The 16,382-nt window shown below is 33.1% G+C and overlaps 1 protein-coding gene across 2 annotated transcripts in view; it reads right to left on the reverse strand.

Moving 5' to 3' along the window:
* The window catches only part of CycT (Cyclin T), a 49,610-nt gene that overhangs the window by 32,922 nt on the left and 306 nt on the right, over window positions 1–16,382 (reverse strand). The window contains exons 2-7 of one of the 2 annotated variants that reach the window (XM_071590033.1): window positions 15,754–15,964; window positions 11,104–11,227; window positions 6,055–6,100; window positions 3,402–3,492; window positions 1,289–1,483; window positions 426–561 (exon numbers count right to left, since the gene is read on the reverse strand). In XM_071590033.1, the coding sequence (XP_071446134.1) occupies window positions 426–561; window positions 1,289–1,483; window positions 3,402–3,492; window positions 6,055–6,100; window positions 11,104–11,227; window positions 15,754–15,964 (803 nt within the window). The remainder of the gene's footprint in view (window positions 1–425; window positions 562–1,288; window positions 1,484–3,401; window positions 3,493–6,054; window positions 6,101–11,103; window positions 11,228–15,753; window positions 15,965–16,382) is intronic. The other variant, XM_071590040.1, reaches the window with a different exon arrangement.

Genomic DNA, 16,382 nt, shown 5'->3' on the forward strand with positions numbered 1-16,382 from the left:
ATTAAAACCTTTATAAGGTTAGTAGAAGTGATGAAACAGTAGGATGAGTTCAGTACACTGGGATATTACACCATTTCAGTTCAACTATCTATTTTAACACATCAATGCGGAATACAGTCAGTATTGCAGTATCTGTAATGTAATTTCAGAATTCAGTGTAACCATCTGTCCCTGCAGTGATGCAGCATTTTCAACCTATTAAATCAAAAGCATGTCATGAATTTGTATTAGATAATTAACATACAGCCTCTGACTACCTTAGTAACACTGTTCAGAAAACAGTATCACCTATTACTTAACTAGCATTTTATAACACAACAGACGAGTGACTCACATGAACAATTATCTCAACATGCTGCAACCAGGAAAGGAGAATAAAATATTATTTATGGTGTAAAACAAAAATAATCTGCAATTCGACTTGCCCGCATTAGCTTTTGAAGGATCTGAGGGATGAGAATGGTGAGGCCTCTGAGACTGTGAGCTCGAGGAACCACCAGCAGGAGCAGAGGCCAATGATTTTGAAGAAGGGGCATTTCTGTTTTTTCTAGGATCCATTTCCTGAAAGAAAAATATTAACCACTAATGAATACAGCATAATGGTGAAACATTTAACAAATAATAGTAAAATTAATATAGTCACGTGAAGCATATTACTGCTTTCATTAATAACATAACACAGTCTGAAGATAATCCATGAGCTTTTAACTAGGTAAGATGAAAATTAAGTAAGCCAAATCAAAATGTAAAATTAATTAAACCATGTGATAAGGTGAGATATTTAAAAAAGTTGCACTATCACTTTTATACTCAGTACCTAGGTATACTCGGTTATAACGGTAGTAGTAGCACCAAATTTGACATATTCAGTTCAAGAAAGTACATTCATTTCAAATTGTATGCCACCGTAGAATGCCCCTCTACCAAAAATATCCAAAATGTAAATTTTTCATTACCCCTTTACAGAAATATAACCTTTGAAACTATTTTTTTACATTTATCTTACCGCAAGATGTTTAGGGGAGATATTTTTAAGGAATAATGATTGTAGGACACATCCCATATAATTTAAGAAAATTATATTGACTCTGGTCTTATAAATGACATGAAATCACATCAGGTTATTATTAAATTTGTAATATAGCACCATAGTTATAACATCACTATATTTAGATAAAACTAAATTTGTTGCCTACTAAACTACATAACAACTGATGATTCAATGGAAAATACTTTTGACAAAATCTATTGCAGTTTATATCATAAAACTAAATTTTAAAATGCTTACCAACTGGTAGCCAAGCCCATGAGCAATGTTTGGATTTTGAGCAGCAGCAGACACGCTCTTTATTTTCATTTTGAGCCGAGAAGGACATTGGTCAAATATTACTAGAAATTCATTCGTTAGTCCCTCCAGTAATTTCTGAGTTACTGTTTTATCAACATACCAGAACCACTCTTTTCCTTCACTAGACTGAGGAATCTGTAATCATAACAAATTTTACTCATGAACAACACAAGTTGAAAGACACAGTTGACATATTTAACACCATTAACTCTAATTTTAAAAGGATTAATTTAGAGGAATATTGAATTCCTAAAATTTATCAAATAATTCAGTAAAAAGCTTTACAATGCCTTTTACACAACTATTCCTCAAGCATCTTAATGTATGAGCACACACCAACATGGTAAAAGAAACAGCACTGGACAAGGACACAAAAAAAGGAGGCAGGAAAATCAAGAAATCCCCACTCAGGTATCTCGCTTAATATTTGGGCCTAACATAGATTGTACTCTGATAAAAGCTCCACATAAATTATTATATATATTTTTAGAATAACATTATCTTAATTGGATAACTGATTGCTGTATCTTTTGCATCAAAATATGCATGAAAGGTCATTAAAAAGTGGATTTTTGATGTCTTTTTGACCCTTGTGAATGTGATTGGCACAGAAGCCCCATCCATCATCAGTGTGGTATGATTCACCTTAATATGGTAGTTACCAAATCCATTCCATAACTACAAAAAAATACATTTCTATAACACTACATACTTGAGAATAAATTTTATCAGATTTTTTGGACAGTTCATTTAATTCACCTTGCAGAGGTACATAAAAAATTTTTACTACTCCTGAGTAATGTTATTCAGTTACCATTAATTTTTAATGATATCTTAGTCTTTGATCATATAAGGAAAAATTATACAGAGAAATTAATGTGCTGGCTATAATTTTTAAATATTCGCAGACTTTTTCAATACATTTTCTGAAGTTCTTAGATCAAACAATAGAAATGGAAGATTTTAATTTCAGAAATAGGCATTGTTTTCCCAAAAGTTTACCTAAGCTTAGAAAGAATAAAATTTAAGTGTTTAAAAAAAATATACTGAACACATAAAATAATTATCTAATACAGAGAGAACCATACCACAGACACCAGATTTTCTTGAATTTTGAGAGTTCTGTTCCTCATAACTATCAGGTCACAAAAATACCCCCTTTTAGCCATAACTGGCCAATAGCTTGTAAAGGAATTGGGTAGGCAATGACATATAAATGAACTGAACAGGTCATACCTGTCTTAAAATCATTATTCAGAAACACCATTACCCAAAATGAGAAAGCTTAAGGAAATATATACACCTAAGGATATTCTACTAGGGGAAAAACATCTTTTCACAAAGAAAACCTAAATAGATATTCACAGAGTTCTGACCTTTACATGGCCAATTGTATGGGCTATGATAAAGTCAAATCAATGGCATCTTTTGGGAGGATGAAAAACCATGTAAACTTACAAAACTTAAGACCAAGATTTAGCAGGCCAGACAGTCATTGAGAACTGATTGAGATGCGAGTAGTGAAATGCCTAATATCTGGGAATTCATTCATGACCAAGGGATAGCACATAGCTCGTACACTAAGGACTCACCATCACCAAATGAACAAAAGCATTGTGCTTACCATTAACAAGCATATATTGGACTATCAACAAATTACAAGATTTGATGAATTAACTCTAAAGCCATGGATGATGTGCAATGTAATTAGTACTACACTACTGCAGTCAAAAGATTTATTAATAAAAATTATTTATTTATCAAAATACCACAATACATATATTTAATATTATATAAAAACATAATAATGAATGATAAATCATTAATAAGAGTTGCCTCGACAAAATTTAATAACATGTTTCAGTGATTTATCAGTCAATATTCTGGAAATTAACATATCAGACAAAAATACTATAAATACCAATCCTAGTGATTTCCTTCAGTTTTTAAGGAATAACAAGTGCCTCCACATTATACCTATTACCTCACAAATTAAGTAACTTTAACAATTTGCAAAAAAATAAATCATCGTTTTACAATTACAGCTACTTACCCACCAATTTGACCACTTGCAAGCTAGATGAATACAAAAGCATGCAACAACAGTGGGCTTGTACTGCAGACACATTGTGGTCAAGTGTAGGCTGCCAAAAGAAGCAACACCATCAGTTAAAATTTTCAAATTAGTAAATGGTTACAGTGTAATGGTAAGTCCCTATGGTTTATTTCAGATGAAAAAGGAAACTAATGCAGCAAAGATTTAGAACAAATTATATTCATTCAAGTATTAATTATCCAAGCACAGAGCTTTCCTTCCCACTTATTAAACAGGAAGTTTAACCATAGGTTGATATGCACGAAAATTGAAAATGAAGTACAGTAAACTCTTGATATCATACATCTGTACCAAAGGATGATGAAGCACAGGCCATCAAAAAGCACTTTTAACCAAAACATGTGGAAAATATGGTCGAGTTACAAACGGATACATACGAAGAGTAGGCAAATGCCAACTCTAGGTTTCTCTTTCTATCCATCCCTAATGGCGCAAAGGACCTTAGCTGTCCGTTGCCTCCCATAAAAACTACTACTACGAAAACTCCTTCTTCATTCCATGTCATTAATTCAAGTTTTCTATTACTGGAAAGCTGTTTTTTTTTCATTTTTGGCAATATTATAAAATTGAAATAGTAGATTTTACAAGAATACAGAATTATGATTAAGTGAATAGCAGAACATATTTTCCCCAGAAAGTTACACAAATCACGTGACCAGAAAAAACAAATGACTGCCGAAGGGCAAATTTTAACAAGGATTGCTAATGCAGATTCATATTTATCATATAATACTGATTAAAATAATGCATTGCAGATATTTAATGATCAATTTGCATATTAAAACTATGTATTTGCTTGCTCCAAAGGAGAATATGAAATCCTCAGAGCTAATGAAACGATAATGGGCACAGATAGTCGAGAGCTTACTATACCCATTCTATCATACCTAACCCATTTATTTTGGTGGAACATTTGAAACTCAAAAGTATAAACAAAATTATGGTACTCATTTCTTGAAACCATTCCACTTAGAATAAATGGTGGGCACACCTATTTCATATCTGATGAAATTAAAAAAAGAGTCTAGAGATGTTAAGAAATAAATGATGCCATGTAACCTGTATTAGAAAATATGTAAAATATCAATGTATAAAATTATTACATACTATTATATAAAAATAAAATTATACCACTAAAATCCACAGGCACACAACAAAAAATAGTGAAACCAGTCTAACGCAGCCTTTAATCCAGTCTTTAGACATGGCTACGAAAATCTAGACATCCAAATACCCTTGGCACAATATCAATTTATTACAACAAATATTTAAGATTTCCATATATTGGTCAAATAAGGCATCAGCAGATAAAAGAAACACGACAAGTTCATACAGGTACCTATAATACTTGCAAATTTTTAACTGTGTTACAATGAATTGAGACTAATTATAAGGGTTATTTAAAATTAACAAATTATATGAAATTAAATATGTATATTTGATCCTTTTGGAAGGGAAAGATAAATTAGTGTCCCTAGTAAAATTATTCAAATTAAAGTTTTGATATTTAACTTTGGATACATAAATCTCACTGGAAATTCTGAATCTCACTGGAAAGCATTCTAAAACATAATCACATCATTTACCCTAACCACAATGTTGGCTTCTGTCAAATAACAGCAATGATGATCTGGGCATTGTTTGTAATGCATCACTCACCTAAACCTTGAATTTTAATTAACTCTAAAGAGAAACTTAAATTTTACCTCATATAATTAGTAATTATGAGCAATACTAATGAATTTGAATTATTTTCAAATAATAATTGGAATGGATATCATTTATTATTTCAAACAATCAAACACTTTAATAGTAATATTTTTTAATATCCAGATAAATAAAGTGCAACATCATGAACCAGATAAAAACACAAACTATTCATGAATCCTAATTTATCCTTGGGTCAATCTGTGATCAATATATCTGAAGTACACTGATATCCAGATAAAAATCACAGCCTTAATTACACATTGGGAATCATTCTAAAATTACCAATTCCCTTTGAATCTATAACGATGAGCCTGTAGGGAAGGCTTCAGCACACACTGCTACTAAAAATGCCACACCTAATCATTTATGAACAATCAAGCCTGAACCATAGATTGCCCTACCAAGTATCACACTTTCGGCACAAGTGATTGCATCACACGTTCAAGCAGTCCTCAAAGGCCAGTACTCTCATGAGACTCACACTAAGCAGGATGCAATTTTTGGTCAGCCATTTCAGGGAAAAATTAGAACAATTTTTTAAGAAAATTCTAATAGAATATGAAGAGAACCTTTGGACACAATTAACAGAAATTAGCAATCAATATTACTTGGCTTCTAAGAAAGCCCTAAAACAGACCCTAAAAACAAAGCTGGCCATCTATAATGAAGATATTCATTGTTGTTGCAACATCGAGCTTATTGCCAACAGAGGAGGTGCCCACTACAAGGGCCAAAATTAACTTTGATCATATGGAAAATACATACTCCACAAAAAGTGATCTTTCAAGTGGTCAGTCAAATGGAGGTGGTAAAGAGGCAGTTTTGCTGGTGTTAATAAAATAATCGGAACTTGTATGAAAGAGGAATTAATATTTCAAACCTGTTTGAAGCCATGAAGTATGATGTCTGCGCCAAATCCTTATAGGCTGTAAGACCAGGACACAGCAAGTCATTGAAGGAATTAATGTTTCCATACACAAATTTCATCATTCCAAAAATGCAGTCCAACACATATACCAGGGGCCACCAGGGAGAGAAGAGTCACCATTAGTTTATATATAATATGAGCTCTAAAGAATAATAAATACTGTATTTCCTGGTCCATAAGATACATATTTTAATCCAAAATGAGCTCTAAAATCAGCCTGATTCTTATGGGCTGAAAGTATATGGTATAACTTCAACCTCTAAGGTGCAAGTGGATTTGCTGGAAAAATACCATTAAGTATTTATACCCACACAAGGCATGGGAAATGGTTACCTTTACCACAAATTTCAATTATATCACTGTTTTTAGCCAGTATTAAGCAACAGAGTTTTAGAATCCATATCAGTCACAGATTGACAAAGAGTGCCCGCTTATATTAAAATAAACCGTAGGTTTCTATTTGTTTCCAATCCTGAGAAAAAAATCAAGAGTTCTAACTTAAATGCACCTCATCAGCACGAGAGCGTCATAAATGTGTAGAAAATGGTTTCCTTAAATACAAATTTTGATTATATCAAAATAATACCAGAAAGTAAGCTTCACATAAAAAGTTGAAATTAGAATAATCTCATGGGATCTATAATGATAAGATTGTCATGCAACTTTGCATTTAAACTGGAAGTCATGAAATATGTTTCAGAATGGGGTAACAAAGAAGATGAAAGACATTTTGGCCAACCAGTGACTAAGAAGATGATACAAGAGTAGAGGAAGCAGAAGATTTAGTAAATACATATATGAGTACAAACTTGACGTTTATTCGCTCCTAAATGGCCAAAGCTTGAGGAACATGTTGAAAACTGGATAATTCATCACAGGAAGAACAAGATTACTGTTTCAGCATACATATTTTAAATGAAGTGAGAAAATTAGCGACAAATATGTTAATTACCAATTTTTCTGGGATAACGTCTTGGTGTGAGAGATTCATACAGAGAAATGGTTTGTGAATACATACTACAATAGCACAAAAACTTCCACTTGAATATGACAGAAATGTTAGAAGGCAAAGTCATGACATCACAGACAAGAATTAAACAACTGTCGATTTCTAGTGATTGAGATAGGTTGAAAAAGTCACAGCAAAAAGCTGAAAGTGATAGCATTATTATGTCTTTTTAAATATGTAAAATTAGCAAAGCGCTAGACGGAAGTGAAGATAACATTGAGCAGGAGCAAAGTGACAACTCCAGGGAGGTAACTATGGAAATGATTTAGCATTAATGATGACAAAATTATGGAATTCTATGATAAAGAAAATTGATATAGTTGCTTATTTTTTTAATGCAACAACTCCAGTTTCTTCATATTCAGTGTTAAAATTAAAATACTTTGATCCTTTTTTGTCTCATCCAAGTATTTTTTGTAAATTCTTATCTGAAAAATCACAGTGCCTCTTATGGGCTGGAAAACATTCATTAATGCGTTGCATATCAGGGCATTTAAAAGGGTTTTAACTCTCCGTAGTGGCTGATTTACAAAAATCATTAATGTAAACAAAAAATCCTCATAACTTTCTTAAAACTTGTAATTTTTTAAAAAAACTCTGAATATAACACTCACAAATAATTTTAGTATTTCTTCATGAGCTACTCCATGAAACATTTTCCTTTGTGGAGTGGCACATTGCCAGAGGAGCACACATACTCCATCTTGATCCTAATTTTTCTTAAAGCACACACTTGGCATCTTCTTGTGTGGTATTTTTTCTTCCATTAACCCACGAATAGAATGAGGTGATATTTACTAAGGTCTCTCAAGCGACAATGAGGGTGATCCCTTGAAGGAATACGCTCTGTCAGCTTATCATCCCTATCGTCCTCCAAATATTACTCATCTGGCTCCACTTTACTTGTTGTTTATTCTTTGGCGGTCTGGAGCAGCAAGTCTTCAAATCAAGTGCTATTTGATTCATTTAGTGTTTTATTAGCTTTATAAGCATTAAAAAAAGCAAAAGTAATAAGCCGCACCACTTCTTTCTTTGACCATTTCATTGTTTATCTCATGATTGTATAATGCAATAAATATATATCCGCCCTGTCTATGCCTTTCATGAACTTATAGCATTTCAAAATTCAGATAGGCTTTTCTTATTGGCAGTCCTGTGATCCTATCTTTCAGTTGTGTATTACCTATCCTAGTGCTGTGGATATTACTTATCATCCTCAACTCTCTCTTGTCTTTCCAAATCATCAGGAGCACTTCTTCTTCATGAGAAAATGTGCACTGTACCTTTTAAATTGTTTTCGCCTCACTCTTCAATGCAGCACAGAGCCCTCTTTTTGGCTTGATGGTTGTAGTAAAGATTTCTGATAAAGCATTTTCTTCATTGGCGCTCTTTATTGGCATCACCTTCACTTATCAAGAGAGGAGTGGATTTTATATTTTCCTTGACCTTCACCACAATATTGAAATCAATTCCACTCTCTTTGTCATACTCTAATGGCATAACTGACAAGTCATCGGCACACTGATTTAATAAAATTTCTTCCTCTTTCAAAGCACTCTCTTCCCCATGTGATGCCATTATACGGAATATTCCTTTAAACAGTTCATTCTTTTAAGTATTTAAAAAAATAAGGATCAAGAAAACCCTCTCGCAAGACAAACCAACACCAAAATCAGAATTCACCAGGACTCAAGGAAACGAACTGCTCAAGACACATCAAGAGAAGAAACTGACCAGAGCCATAAAAGAACTATGGACAATTCATATTGGCACACTCACTCTATTCATAATGACTATTTACATTGATGTAAGAGGGCTGAGAGTGCATTCCATTAGCCTCAAGTGGAACTTGCAAACAAGGCTATAGTCCTTGAGGCAAGAGATAAGGTTTCATGCCAATAGCTCAGTGTTGGCCACATGGATAAAATCATTAAATAATGATCGAAGGGGTTGGGGTACCCAAGGAAGAGATGACAGCAACATTACCTCCAAAATGAATAAGGACAACAAAAAGTTTCAAGCTGTTGAAATTGAAGTTCTACACCATTACAGAAAAATAGTCTGAGATATAAATACGGGTAAACGGCTTATCAAAATTACTTGATGAAATAAAAAATTAAGTTATTACTGTTCTTATTAAATAACCAAAGACAAATGAAAAATTACCACCAAACATGCAAATATTGTTAATTAAAAGTTTAAAATGATGTTCCTAAATGACAAAAATTCTTGTCATATGTCCTCAACGAATGGGATTCAAAATATTAGAATTCTCGCCATCAGTATGCAACATGTTAAGAAACTCAAGTTTAAAATTAAATTATATAATCGAAAAACTACTGAATTGAAATGCATTATCAACTATTACATAGCTGATGTCATTTACAATAACTTAAGGAAATAACAACCATGAATATTAGCCAAACAGTGAAATCAGTTTTCAAAAGTTTCAATGATACTGAAAGATTAATTGAGCTAAAAACATGGCACTTGAAGGATGGATACATACCCACAAATACACTACCCCTTTTCTGTGTTCATGCTCAAATGCCCACACTAGAATCTCATTAAATCTCTAAACACAATCAAATGGAGACAATTTCAGATGTTTTATTAAATTCATCGTTAGCTCTGGTATGGCAAACACATATGAGTACATGGCTCAATATTACATGAAGTGTACTTTATCCATCTTTTGGTAATTGGTTACAATTACCAGAAGGTAATCTTTGGTAAATATATTTCTCTGCAACACTAGACATGCAACGTTTCAATTAAATGAAGATATTTGTTATGCACTCCTGTTAAACTCTCATTCATACTTTATCATGTTTAGGCTTCATGTTTAAAATTATGCAAAATCCATAGTAACACAGTTTCAATAATGGCATAAACATAAACCATAATTATACAAATTCTCAAATAACAGAAAGATGTGTCATCACTCATGGGGAAATGTCAAGTCCAGGGGCATAATGTGGGGTTCCCCTGCATATGTATAGCAGGCAATTACATAAAGAAATACACAGTGAGTGAGTATATTGCCAGTGATGAAATGTCATATACATTTAGAGATCCCTGTAGCTTTTTACAATGAATTTCAAGTAAGCCAGAAGGTATGGTCTCTAAGTACATGTCTGTTGTGATGCAAAATCTTTCTACTACATGGATAATATAGAATTCTATTGTGGGCAGCAAATTTCACTGTCATGAACTCTCTTGAACTGTCATTTTCCCAATGACCTAATTAAAAATTTTGTTTAACCACTCAGGAATAAACACTGACACTTAACAGTGCATTACTCATCATCAAGCTATAGGGTACGGCAACATAATTCCCTTTTTTAATGCAAAATGCTTTCAAAAAGGAAGTTATGTTGCTTCACCCTGTATCAATATCCCACTATCAAACTCCATATCTCAATGCCAAAAAATTACCTTTGCAGGTAATACACATAAAAACAAAAGTGAAACCCACCATAACTTCTATCAAATTAAGTGAGGAATGCAATTACTTCTGTTTTTTGTTTTTAAAGGATTCGCAAATGAAAGATTCATCCCTAACTAAGTGCAATATTTATTCACTTATTATTACCTCCCCATGGTCGAATTCTTTAACTTTAGTATTTCTAGAAATTTAAACACATGCTGGTTGATGTGTTTTAGTATTTTATACCTTTTGACAAATTTGAAGAGGTGATGAAAATATTTGAGGAAAAATTTGCTGGTTAATTCTTTACAATTTATTACACCCTCATAATACAATCATATTGTAAGAGGTAACATAGACAGCCATTTACCCGGGATAGTTTCGCTCCAAGATATGCCCTTTATATGCCAAAAATGCAGTTTAATCTAGGAAAGAGTATGGAACAAGCAGAATGACATTTAAAAAGAGTGGAGGGTAAAGGAATCCCTTTCAAGTAAAATTAAGCATCCTATAATAAGCGTCAACCATGCAACCAATCTTATGATCAAAATGAAAGGCTTACCTCGTACAAGTTGACAGCACCTAACAACATGGGTATGAGGATGATCAATTGCCACATCAAAGCCAAGGGTTTGAAGAAGGACATTTTCATTGAAAACAAGCTCTTGTGCCTGTTCCAAGTATTGCTGAAAAAAAGAGAAAATTAAATCTTGCATAGAATTAGTTAAATGAGTGACTAATTATAATTTTCCTCTGGCAATAGAAAAAACTTGAATCGTTTTTTAATGTAAACAAGAATTTCACGAATAATCTCCCTGAATGTCATTATTTTGATATTTCACTACACTTTATATTGAATTAGCATAAGCCTTCAGCAAAACATACAAGTGAAGTCAATGACACATAAGTACCATTTGAAATTGACCGCATTGGAGGAAAGATTAGTGAAATGAATTATTTTTAATGGACAATATATTTGATGGTTGATGCACAAAGGCATATGAATACCTGGACAAAGATTCTATCACCAATAGTCATTCAAAGAATGATTAATGACACCTTATTTTTAATGAAATAGTAATTTTCACCAGGATTTCCTTCAAGTACTTCTGCTGTAATGAAATTAAATAAATTTTTTAGGGAAATTAAAACTTTCATTGCTATTGAATCAATTTTATTGGCCATCAAAGTTGGGAACAGAAATGTGAGAAAGCCCCAGAAACAATTTGATTTCCTCCTACATAATTAAATTTGTTGAACACAATGACAGCATAGTTCGTTTCCACCTTGCAACCATGAGTTAAGAATGTTGGACTCCTAAAGTAGGATTTCCACCATCCACAGCTCGAGTGTTTGAATTTGTCTTGACTGTTATTTTCATGTTAAAACATCTGATGTAAAGGCTAAAAAGACCGGATAAATGGTAAATGAATAGGTCCAGCTAATACCGTAAGAGACCTTAAGGCTGGATTGCCTCAATATGATGGATGTTCATGAATTTAAAATTAATGCAAAAAAACTCGACAAAAATTAATTCAGAGGGGATTTTACAGAAGATATCTCACTGAAAGGCATTATTGAGCCATACTTTTTTGAATCAAGGTTCCACTGTTTCTATGAACTTTGTGTGCTATTGTGAGATGCTCAAGAACTTTTTACTCCCCAAAATAGAAGACTATGGGGAGAAATATGATAAAGAAGCGTTATGGTTTCAACAGTACGGTGCCATGGCTCATACCACTTGTAATTTATGCCAAATCCGGCAAGAACAATTTCCCAGCAGCCTAATCTCCTTATGAGGGGATATTCAATGGCCCCCTCCTGCCCCAGATTTGAGCCCATGTGATTTTTTCCTTGGGGATATCTCAAAGCTGAGGTTTACATAGTTCAACCAAGTACCTCGGAAGCTCAGGGTTATTAGTGATACCTAGAATATTAAAAAGGACTAATGTGTGGGTGCCAAGAGGTACCACCCAGAATGATACCCACAACCTTCTACACCACAGTGAAATACTCCACTGACTTGAGTACCATGTTGCTAACTATTTTACCAGCTCCACTTTATGTTTTAAGAAACATATGTACACTCAACCAGTAATTAATGTCAGACAATCAAATAAATCTTCAATTACAATACGACAAATCCCGAATTTTCCAGGATTATATGATTAAATCTTGATCTTTCCAGATTTCTTATTATACTCCTAATTACAACAACCCCACTTGCATGCAGAAGACTTCTCTCTTAATTTTTTTTTTAATATGAAATATGTACTACCATCAACTTAAAAGGACAAAAAACCCATGTAAACAGCTTAAAGATTGGCCTTGGAGGAGAGAGTAGAATAATCTTTTCTTATGCTCTATGGTTTTTTAAAACACATTTTAAGTAGAGAGAACAGTGCCTTTTCCAATACTGCCCTAATTTCCTTGGAACATTTGGTACCCCAAAAATCAGTAAGCTAGGTAGAAGCCAGATATGTTCTGATATATATACTGTATTTGAAACAGCCCTAAAGTCAGGTATTGATCACCCTACCCATTGAGTTGCTACCCTTCTAAACCAAATGAAAAATTTTACCTTTATACAGATAAAGATTTTGATTCTGCATAGGTGGTTTCCTAACGCTCCAAATATAGCTTTCATGACAAGAAAGTCAGTCGATTAAAATGAATTGTAAAATGGTGATCACTATCTTCATGGATTTCTGTTCTAAAACTTTTATCCATTAAAGAAGCATTTTTTCCTACTTTCACCAATATCATTTTCATTTGAAAAAGTATTATTATGAAGACCATTTCACTATGCCTTCCTTACTACCAGTCCCACTGAACTCAAGTTTTGAAAATGTCTTGAATTTTGCTTTGGCCTTTACATGAAAAGATCTAGAGCCAACACAAAATTATCTCACAAATAAAGAAACATTCCCATTGGAAATTCAGGATTTTCACATCAAAATCCTAAATTGTTAATCAAATTAAAGGATATTGAAAAATATTCATATCTTTTCCTCCATTTTCAAATGAATTGAGAAAATATCAATGACATAGTGGGCACCCAGTATAATTGCGTTATTTGCCTTTGTTAATTTTCCTTCGCCCATTATTTTCTTTAAATCCTTTAATGTTTTTAAGAAAATAATCAAATTCAGGTGAATGGTTATCAATTTCTTTTCTATAAATAAAAAAAAATTTCAGTGATGTCTATTATTTACCTTTCTGCTTCTCCTCTACCGCCAAAATGAAATAACTACAGAAATATCCAATCTGAGGTGAAAGCTCTCACTTGCCGAGTAACTTCATTTTCTCTGGTGGGAGTGGTAACAAGGTGGGTATAACTGAAGATTAATTGGGGAGCAAATGTATTTGTATGCTAAAATGAAGGACTTTGTTACAATTGAGTACATTTTATTTTGTAAGAAATTATGTTTACAGGATAATTGAATGCGTCAACGAAAAACAAAGAATGTATATCTTATAACATGTAGTTGATTCAGAAGTCATGGCCTCAGAATTTGAAAAAGCATTATGGCATTCCTCGTTTGAAGAGGGCGAAGAACTATCCTTCAAGAATCTTCACCCAAGTTTAGTTTCTGATTTCAAACTGGAAATACTGTCAGAATCATATGGTCCAACCCTACCTTAAACCAGAGTTGCCTCATTATTTGCTCTTTTTGCCAAGAACAAAATAAAAGCATCTTCATAAGATACAGAGGAAATCACCATCACTAGTATTGAACTTCACTCAGTACTAAAAAGTCAATAAATGCATAAATAAGAATCCAATATAATGTGAAAAGTCCAATAAAACCTGGAAAAAATCAAGAAAAACATTGACTCGGGTGGGATTTTTATAAACTGGACCGGACAATAACATGGACTATGCTTGAAAAAATGTTTTTGTAAATTCCTACTTCGATATTTCTTTTATCCATCATTTATTTTTAGAGTGCTTATAGCCCATTGAAAGGTTCTCATTTTTAGATGTTGTTTTATCAGTTTTGACCTCTCCTTAACTTTAAGGAAAATGCTTAATTGTTTAAAATGAAATTCTTTAGCTGTAAATAAATGACGTTAAATTACCTCTAAAACAAGAAAAAGACCACCAAATCTATTGCAAAATTAATTTCAATATAAGAAACTGATATAAACAACAAGAATAGCATTCCCTATCTTACGGGTTAGGAGAAATATTTTCTGAATTATGAACGTAGCCAGTACTGATAACACAATCTTTGTCCACCATTAATTTTAGAGCAATTAAGTGTATTTACTGAGCCGTTACACTTTGTAATTCTTCACAACCCAATTAAGTAAACACTACATACGAAAATGGTACCACGTATTTCCCTTAATTTATTTTGTATAAATAATAGTTATTTTTCAATAGACAAAAACATACATGACACTGACATTTATTTAAACGTTCCCCAATTCGCACTTCGTCAACATACTTATTATTACATCTTCCTGAGTGTGAGCGTTTGATGATTCGATGTCTTAAAAGCAAAAATGCCATTACCGTAATTATAGTAAAGAAAAATAAACACTTTCGGTACACAGAAAGAAATAAACTATTGACCAACCTGTGATTTGTTCTTTCAAGCTAAAGAATGAGAGCACACAAAGAGGTGACCACAGAAGGGCATTTGAAATCAAAATTACAGCAAAAACTGCTATCCGAATTATCGTTTTCCTACAGTTTAGGTTTTTGTTATTATTTTGCACCTATTACCACATTGTAAACAAATAATGTAAACGTCATAACACACGGCTGACCTGGAAACGGGGGAATTGATATTAACATTAACCTACCAGAGTAATTTACTAACGTCCTACCAGAGTAATTTACTAACGTCCCGCATAACCCCGAGCATATGGAACGAAGGACATGGGCGAACCACTGCCTACTGACCTGAGCAAAATGGACCAAGTATTTAACTGACTAAGCTTTTGATAGCTAGAGACTAACTTGAAAGAATTTCATTGCCCTATATTATATGCAAGTTCGTGAGCACACACTGGCCGGAGATTCATTGATAGCATAACAGTTTCAGGTAACATTTTAAATAAAGGCTTGCATCCGCGTGGTTTCAAATAAAACCGCATATCACAGTGAACATTATAAAACAAAGCAGCAACATACAGTTACTGAATTATCATGCACCCAGCAAAAAATTACTGAAATTTCTATAACACCATTGTCACTTACTTCAGATTTGGTATCTAGCGGTGGCATCTCTCTGTGAAGACATATATGAGCCACTTTTATCACATGCTCCAACTTCCTAGGTTGTTCCTCCACCTTTGCTGCAAGAAACAATGCTGCGGCCGCAATTGCATTTCGGTGAAATTGAGTGAAAGAATGAAATATGTAAAACCTATGCATATACACAATTGCGGTATTGATGCATAGCTGCGAGCTAAAATCATGTTAAGGTCATTCCGTTTAAAAACAATTGATGGTAAATAATTAACACAAACAAGTACATTGATTTATGGCGAAACTGCAGGGTATTCGCGTTTCAATGACAACATACATCGGTGTGGTGCAGCCGTGTGACCAATGAAATTTCCATACTTTAAACAGAAAAAAGCACAAATAGAAGTTTAAATAGTTCTCCGAACATTGAGGGATGATTTTTTTTTATTTATTTAATATTTCTAAGCTATTAAAACATAAATGTTTACTTTTATCACATGATCAATATGGCGTGGCATTGATGAAAATTTCTACGCAAGTGATGTACTAGGTCATTTACAACGATCATACACATTTCACGACGAGTAATCATTTCACAGCAACACTAATTACACTGTAAAACATTTTTGTTGAAACAA

The sequence above is a fragment of the Hetaerina americana genome, unplaced genomic scaffold (assembly GCF_022747635.1).
Source record: "Hetaerina americana unplaced genomic scaffold, ioHetAmer1.1.p SCAF_1, whole genome shotgun sequence".
Taxonomy (NCBI): Eukaryota; Metazoa; Arthropoda; class Insecta; order Odonata; family Calopterygidae; genus Hetaerina; species Hetaerina americana.